This window comes from Echinops telfairi, unplaced genomic scaffold, assembly GCF_000313985.2.
Source record: "Echinops telfairi isolate 266 unplaced genomic scaffold, ASM31398v2 ScPeMD7_5868;HRSCAF=6743_0, whole genome shotgun sequence".
NCBI classification, from domain to species: domain Eukaryota; kingdom Metazoa; phylum Chordata; class Mammalia; order Afrosoricida; family Tenrecidae; genus Echinops; species Echinops telfairi.
The window spans coordinates 1,641,041-1,649,950 of record NW_022109767.1 but is presented as its reverse complement, the minus strand read 5'-3'; the positions used below and the strand labels follow the sequence as shown (position 1 = coordinate 1,649,950).

Here is an 8,910-nt window from a genome sequence, read left to right as displayed (position 1 = left end):
ACCCAAACATCAGTAGGTTGATAAAATTAACTATCTTCGTCCTATCTCTGGCATTCTTGATAATAAGAAAGTCACACCCTTGTTTATTTCTTCTGAAGCATATTTCATTAGCTTCTTGGCATTAGCTTTTGAGGCTTACCTCCCGTTCGCTCTCATTCGTTACCTGTGGCGGTGTGGTGGAATGTCCTCTCATGGTGAGGTGAGAGCAACCAAGCTTTCTGTCACGATCCAGCCCCGGTCCCCGCTGACTTTGTTTAGCCGAGAATTGTGTAAGACATTGAGATAGATCTTAGGGAGAATGAATTTGTTCTTTCCTGTGAAGCAATAGGGAATGGAAAGAGAGCTGAGAAGCTCCATATCAAAGATAATAACTCCCGGGGCCCTCATGATGGTCCAGTCAGTTGCCCAGTTGCGTCTGGCCTTTCCTTCATTGTGTTGCATCTGAAAATTTGCTCTCATCCCTGCATTTTGACTCTCCACTAACTCTGATTCTTTGCAGGTTTAGAATCTGACCTCTCTACCTTAATAGTGTGGCTCAGTAAAAACCGATCAATACAGCACCTGGCCTTAGGCAAAAATTTTAATAATATGAAATCCAAGTAAGAATTTTGCATTTTCCTATCTTCAATGATGAAAGTAACCCACTTCATGAAGGAATTTGATTTGATTCCATTGTCCATATCTTTCAAATCTCCTTAGAAATCTGACGCCTGTATTGGACAACTTAGTACAGATGATTCAGGATGAAGAATCAGTGAGTATTATTTTTAAACTTTTGACCTAAACTCTTTTACTAATGCTCTTTATTGGGATAATGCTGGTGTACTTTTAGATCATTTCATATGGGTATGCATATTCCATCGTTATTACTTTTTGTATAAAAGGGAATGTATGTCAATGTTTTAGTAAATTACAGGATGCATTTAAATTGTACTCATTTAAATTGTACTTATTTTTCACTTCACACAACTTATCCATTTAAACAAAAGGTGTACTTACTCTGAGGGGAAGTCAAAAAGTATTGTTACAAGGGTTCCAATTCACGATGCACTTTATTACTTAACCTGCAAATTTTTTTTAAAACATGAATTTATTCCTAAACCCATCTTTTCATGAACACACTATTTCTTAACTTCAGCTAATGCACTAATCCACAGGCATGAATTTTTACAATCTCGTTGACTTTACGACCTTATATCATGCTGAGAAACATCATTTTGCTAATTTGAATTTCATCTAGTTATTATGCAGCATTAAAAGAGCCTGAAAAAAATTATTCATCTTTAAATTTTGCCTTTAGCCGGAGTAATTCTTATATTTTTATCCCTTTTCTTTGCTCTTGACCAACATTTGATTCAGCGTAAAGCAATTTAGTTTCAAATAGTATCCTGTATTCCTGCTCTGGAAAATGCATTAAGAAAATAACAAGGTATTTAGTCAGAACAGTTTGTCCTTAATCCCTTTCATTTAGAACTTGAGTTTCCTACCTTATCGCCTACTGATGCTGTTTGACATTTTTGTCCCTTCCCTCTCTAAACCCTGTTGGATCGCCAAACTCAGCATTTATGGTCCCTAAAATGCTCACCAATGTATATTCCTGCTATGAAGAATAACATTGTTCATGTTTTGTTATAGCCAGTTTGTCTGGTCATGAGGGGGATTCCCTGTATTAATCATTGCATAATATCCTTGGCGGGAGCGGGGGGGCATAGTATTATTTCTCCTTTTGAACTCATGTCAGGTAATAGCAAATTCTATTACAACTGGCAGTTTACCTTTTGGGCAAGCTGTTTAAGGGACCCTGAGGGACAGGGACTTTTTCTCCCTCCTCCTCCCCCGCCCAAATCATTGTAAGTTTCTGAAGTGGAGGGCAAGGTCCCTGGGCAGCACAGTGGCTCTCGATGACTAGTTGAAAGATTGGTGGTTTTATCCCACCCAGTGGCACCAGGAAGAAAGGGCTGTTTCCATAAAGACTACAGCCCCAAACACTCTGTAGATCAGTACTACCATGCAGCACAGAGGCCACCATGAGTTGGTACTGACTCAGTGGCAATGGCTCTGTGTGTGTGTGTGTGTGTGTGTCTGTGTGTCTCTGTGTGTGTGGTTTAGAAATAAAGGGAAAGAGAAAGTTCTATTCTCCTGCCTCTTCATTGTGTGGCTACTAGAGTAATTTGCAATCTGTGAGTTAGAAAATGAAAGTTCTTATTATTTAATGAGCGCAGGCACGTCTCTTTATTCTCATTTGCTAATAAACCCTGTATTTTGTTACTCTTCTGCTGGGTTATTAAATGTAAGGGTATAATTAGCATCTTATTTGTACTTTTCAAAGTTGATGGGGTTTGTTTTACTTGTTAAATTTAACTTTACACCCATCTACTTTAATGGGTTCTCGGTTTCCCCAATGGTGGCCCAGATTTCTTGGAGGGGAGCTAGGGTTGCAGAACCGTCCTCAGCGTTCACCTCCACGTACTTCTTTCTTAGCACACGCTTTAGGGAATATCTTTTACTAATGTTTTACTTACTAAGTGATGATCTGCAAACTCTGTTTCTGGAACTTTAAAAGCTTCTGGCTTTGGAGATAATCTTGATATTTAAAACATATCAAAGGGAAGATAAAATGTGCCATGTAAATGTGATTTCTGCCGATTTCTGAGTTTTAGTGGCGTGCTGCTAATAATGCCGTACAGTGAAAGCTTTTTATGTTCATGTCATTGAAAAATAGGTGACTTTTTGAAAAGCAATTATCTATTTTTCCCCTTACACCTGAATCCAAAATGTGCAAAACAATCTATAATGATTAGTGGTTGAGGCTTGTGATGACAAAAATCCCACAAATGACTGGCACAATTAGACTCATTAAAAAAACACACACATATATACGGGTTTTAAAATATGTAATCTTTGGGAGGGTTTTACATTCTGATGTTGTGATTGTAGAGATATTTTCTTCACAGCCCAGGGAATTCTTCATTCGCTTGGTGTTACTTATTCCCTTGTGTGGAAAGTCTAGACACCCATAGACTCAATGTCCCTTTCGGCCTGGGACAGTGGTTGTCAGGGTGTTGTGCCCAGAGCTGGGGCACAGTAACATTGAGGGGCCGCCCATGGCAGAGAACATGAGTACAAGCACTGCATGCACGTCCGTGATGTGACCACAGGGCACAGTGTGTTTCCCGTGGTGGAATACTTGTAGGAAGGAGACAGATGCACTGAAGAAGCGGGTTCAGCCCTGAGAAGAAATCGTAAGATTTCTAATAGCAGTGTTACACGGGAGTGTAATAAACCAGGAAGGGTTGGCCTTATAAATATGTATGCAGTGCAGGCTGTTCGGCTGGCATTAATGACTCCGTCTATTATTTTTAAGTGTTAACTGGGGTGTATTAGAATTTGAATATAGTCCTGGAATAGTTGCTCATGAGCTTGTAGAGCTGGCAGCTATCCAGTATGCGGGAGAAAAAAGCTGCTGTACATCACTTTGATACTAGTTGAAGGGAGGTTACTGAAGTGATGAGAATGTGATTACAGCTTTTTATTAAAGCAGTGCTGTATTTGTTTTTGTTCAAATATGAGGTTTCCTGGTTCTGGGGCATTTTTGTTAACTTTTAACATTTTTACTAAAGTGTAACATCTCAAAAAGCAATTTCAAGCAGTGTCCTAAGACCGATCTGAGTCTAAGCATATTCAGGTTTGGGGGCTGAAGATTCCCCTGTCTTATCATCTGCCATGTTGTTTGCCTTGGAAACATTTGATTCTAATTAAGAGGACTATTACCTTTATCATTACAAAAATATAGGGAACAAATGCTGGCAGATTTAATGTCTTTTGCATGTACAATTCAATTGAACCAATACATCAGTCATGTTATAAGACTATCACAATTTTGTCGCCATAAGTTGTATTGACATGGGGGGCTGGATCAAATTTATACTATAAGTATATCACTTACTACAGCATTAACTAAACCTGCAATGCCACATTATTGGTGCCTGAGCCTTGAAATCATCAGCACCCTCATCCCGTCTCCTATGCCCTTTTTGTAGAAGTGTCTTTCAGAGTGTCATAAGTGTTCACCGAGGGAGAAGAGCAATGAAGGAGCAGACGAAGGGGAGAGTATTTGGGGGGTTGATTAGTAGTTTAAGCTGTTGCATATGAAATTGATGATTTAATTTACAATAAAAATTGTTACATAAAAACAACAGAAGTCAGTGTTCAGTGGTTCAGTGGGTGAGTGGACTCAGGTAACACTCTAGTTGTTCTATCTGCCACTGTCAGACACCCAGGCACTTCAAAGTCACCAGGGAACCTGATCTTTGACGACCTTTCTGTCCTGCAGTGCTGGAATGCTTATGGTGTCAGCATACGGAATGGCTGAATGGAAACAGTCCAAATGTAGACTGCCCAGACTGATCTAGGAGACCGCCTAAACCCCCAGGGAAGACTGAATTTTGACTTGTTTAGACATTTATTTAAGGCCATTTTATCAATGAAGTTATGGTTTCCATAAAGGATTGTAGACTGAGATGCCCACAGGTATAGGAAGTCAACTTAGACAACTAAACACGAACTGGGAGTAATGAAGCTCTGTGAATGTGCCCTTTCTCCCCTCCCCCATGTATTGTAGCACGCGCGCGCATGCACACACACACACACACACACCCTACTCTATCCAGATCTCATAGGACTGAATAGAACTAACCCATAGGGATTCCAAGACTGTAACTCTTTACCCAAGCAAACTCACATTTTTGTCCCGTAGGGCAGCTGGTTGATTGGAACTGCTGACCTTTCTGTTACTAGCTGTATATTTCAACCACTGTGCCAACAGAAGTCCTTACTCACTGACCTACAGTGGCTTGGAATCTCAAGTTTACCTGAGCAATGAGTGGGGTGGTTTAGATTTACCATTATCTTCATATATGAAGGAATTTCAGAGTTCACACCAGTTTGGCTTAAAAACTGCAGGTCTGTTTTCTCATTCACACATAAAATAAAGCTAAGGGAGATGGATTTTTTTTTTTAAAGATCTAGAACAGTGGTTCTCAACCTTCCTAATGCCGCAACCCTTTCATACAGTTCCTCATGTTGTGGTGACCCCCAACCATAAAATTATTTTTGTTACTACTTCAGAACTGTAATTTTGCTACTGTTATGAATCAGGCGACCACTGTGAAAGGGTCATTCGACCCCCTAAAGGGGTCGCAACCCGCAGGTTGAGAACCGCCAATCTGGAATAAGCTAATACAGGCAATTCGATCCAGTGGTAAATAATGGGAAATCTGGAATAAGACCTGGGTTTGAATGCAAGTCCGTCAACTCCATCACTTGAGCTGGTCACCTCACCTCTCTGGCCTGAGTCTTGCGTTTGAGAAGTGGCCCTGGCATTGCCCTGGAGTCCATCCCAACTGCCGGCAGCTCTGTGGAACAGCCGAACGTGCCCTCAGGTTCCAATGCTATCACCATATGGAAGCTGAGTGCTGCAGTTTTTCCTGGGGAGTGAGTGGTGGGTTTGAACTGCCATCATCTTGGTTAATAGCTGAGTGGATTTTTTTGTCCCACTGCACCCCCGGGGTTCCTTGGGATCATAATAGCACATATATGTTGAGTTGCTTGGAGGATAAATGAATAACAGGTAAAAAGATGAAACGATGAGCAAACAGAGTAAGCATTCAATTATTGTTAATAATTATTCATCCTAAAAAAGATGAAGACCAACAGCAACACAAAAGCAAGTCCACTGTGGTGGATTGATTTTAATGCCTCTTGACCCGATAGGATACAGCACAAGTGCTCCACGGGGCTTCTAAGGCTGCTGTACATCTTTATCAAAGTGCGTGGCCTCATTTTCTCCCTTGAAACAATCGGTGCATTCAAACCACCAGCCTTTGGGTTAACAGCCCAGTGCTTAACCTGCTGTGCCACCAGGCCTCCTAATGCTTGGCAGGGCTGGCCTTATTTTTGAATTCGTCCTCTGTGAGTGTTCTTCAAGTATCATATCACCTCGTATAAAAATGAAATGGCTAAGAATGGACAAGGAAGTCATCCTGCAGCTAAGAAATCTTGGTGTAGAGTTTTTGTTTCTCTGATATTAGCCCTATGGAGGTATGTCGTTGTACTGCTAACTGAAAGAAAGGCCAGTGGTTCAAACGCAGCAGCTGCACTGCAGGAGAAAGAAAGATGAGGCTGTCAGCTCCCATAATGATTCCCTATATAGTGTTGTCATGAGTCAGAATCTGTTCCATGGCAATGGGCAGCTGTCTGTCTGTCTAGCCATCCATCCTCCAAAGAGGGTACCTATATAGTTCACATGGTTAAGGCTTGCCCGCTTTGAGTGCACTAGAAGCCTGGCAATCTGCTTCTGAAGAAACCCACTACTGAGAACCTTCTGATGCGCATTTGTACTCTCAGGCACATGGTGCCCCAATAAGTCAGAATCCACTCGAGGACAGCAGTGGTTTTTCAACCCCCCCCCCAAGGAGCTGGCCCCCACCACCCTACCTGCTTTCCCAAGAAGAGAAGTGGCAGATATTGAATCTCGAAACACATTTAATGCCAAATGTTCGTTGTGTGCGCAGTCTTTCAGACCTCTCTCATTCATCAGTGTCCCTCAGCCAGCAGCTGTGAATCACAGGGGGCGCGTTGAGTGCCTCCCCTCACAGTGCGCTGTGAGCTTGCCTGCTGCTTTAATGAGACTGTGCTGCGTGCTGCGTGTTTCTCGCTCCACAGCCACTGCAGTCGCTGTCCCTGGCAGACTCGAAACTCAAGACCGAGGTCACCATCATAATCAACGCCCTGGGAAGCAACACCTCCCTCACCAAAGTGGACATCAGTGGAAACGGGATGGGGGACATGGGGGCCAAGATGCTGGCTAAAGCGTTGCAGATCAACACCAAGCTCAGGTACGCAGGGTGGGCCCTGGTGGCTTCTCTCTGGGAAAGCTTTGGTGAATATTCTACCGAGGTCCAAGGACTGGGTCTTGCAGCAGGGTGGGGCTACGAGAGGGTTGCCTAGGAAACCAGCACCGCCATCGAGTCCAGTCCAAGTCATCTTGACCCTTTGCACTAAGTAGAACTGTGCCTGTAGGGTTCTAAGGCTCTAAATCTTTATGGGAATAGACAGCCTCATTGTTCGTCCATGGAGCAGCTGGTAGGTTCGAACTGTTGACTCTGTGGTTAGCCGGTTATGCTACCAGGGTTCCTAAACTAGGCAAAAGAAGAAGCAATTTCTGTCTTCTCTTTCAAAATCTTGGAGAGGGTGTTCTTAAATGTAAGCAGTGTGATCACTTCAGACTGCCACTGAAATACGTCTTTTGTGAGGTAAAACCCGCTTTCTGAGCTGTGGTTGTTTCCCCTTCATAGCACTGCAGGCTGCTGACGTGTGTGGGTGACCAGTAGGCTAAGCCAGAAAATGTGCAGTACTAACAGGAGCGGTCTTCATGTACTTGTTGTGGATTGAATTGTGCCTCCCCCTTTCCCTTCCAAAATATGTGTCATAAATTCTAACCTTTATGTCTGTCGCTACAATCCCATTTGGGAATGGGCTGCCTTTGCTATGTTAAGAAGACATAATTAGTATAGAATATGTCTGGAGTTGTGTTAGGTGGGTTGACCAGAGAAACAAATCAAGCAAAACTCATGTGTAAGAGAGAGAGCTTTATACTAAGAAGTAATTACATATCAAGCAAACATCCCAGCTCACTCCAGATCCAGTCCATAAGCCCAGTGCTAATTCATAAGTCCGAAACTAGTCCATAAGTCCCTCTTCAGACTCACACAACCACATGCAATGATGGAGAATGCACGAACATCACTGGCCGGTGGGTGCGAGGTCGTGTGGATCCAGTGGCGCTGGAAGTATCACAGGGCTCTCACAGGTCTCAGCCTGGCTCGGGAAGCAGGAAGGTGAAGGCAGGGAGAGAAGGGAAGTTCCTAGGATCCTCCTTATGAGAAGGCCACGCCCATCGGAGGTACCATCAGTCTGTGACCTGATTGACCGTTGGACTCCACCCGTACACTTTTATATTTTCAATGTGACACAAAAATGTTATTACCACAGGTGACAACTCCTTTGAGACTTAAAAGGATATTAAACAAGGGAAAGACACAGAGGGGGAAGTAGAGATCTGTCAAGGCCTGGGAAGGCTGACCAAGAGCAGAAGCCCAGATGAGAAAAGGACCTTCCGCCAGAGCCCACGGAGAGAGAAAGCTTCCCCTGGAGCCAGAGCCCTGAATTCGGTCTTCTTGCCCCTCCACTGTGAGAATACACCCACCTGGAACATTTCTAGGATAGCAGCACTAGTTAAGGAAGAGCCCAAGGCCACATCTTCTGCTCGTCACCTTTGCTAGTATAAAGGCTTAAAACCCAAAAGGGGACAAGAGGCCTCGGGTTCAAAGGCAAGCTCTTCCTGTCCAGCAGCCTGGTGATTGAAGAGTTAGTTCACGTTGTTCCCCTTGGACTCTTTCCTGAGATTTCTCCTCCTTTCTAGTCTGAACCTTCTGTCTAAACCTGAAGCCCAAAACGTCCGTGGTCTCTCTCAGTCAGCACGTACATGAAGAAGCTTGCGGCGGAGTAGGAAGGGAAAGGAAAAACCATTGAGGTGGTGAGCCTGCCCATCACCCGCCACAAATAAAAGCCCTCTCATGTGTCAGGGGGAGTTGACATGCCCTACAATATCTCTGAGGTGTGTACATGCCGGAGACGAACTAAAACTTGACTTCAAAATAGATTCTGTGCTTAATAAGCAAGCTCCTATGAATAGTACCGGATGGTTTGTCAGTCCAGCGGGTGGGCGGGTGGGCAGGGTGCTACCTGGTCCTGAGGGCTGCTAATCACACCCCGTGAAGGTGATGATGGAGAGGCAAGCAAGGATGACAGGACCCCTTGTCACTGTTTATAATGGAGAAAATCATAGAC

The 8,910-nt window shown here is 43.5% G+C and overlaps 1 protein-coding gene across 1 annotated transcript in view; it reads left to right on the top strand.

The window, feature by feature from the left end:
- The window catches only part of CARMIL1 (capping protein regulator and myosin 1 linker 1), a 395,834-nt gene that overhangs the window by 261,964 nt on the left and 124,960 nt on the right, over positions 1 to 8,910 (top strand). Inside the window, exons 21-23 of the mRNA XM_030887178.2 lie at positions 500 to 599; positions 700 to 754; positions 6,724 to 6,896. Coding sequence (XP_030743038.2) covers positions 500 to 599; positions 700 to 754; positions 6,724 to 6,896 — 328 coding nt within the window. The remainder of the gene's footprint in view (positions 1 to 499; positions 600 to 699; positions 755 to 6,723; positions 6,897 to 8,910) is intronic.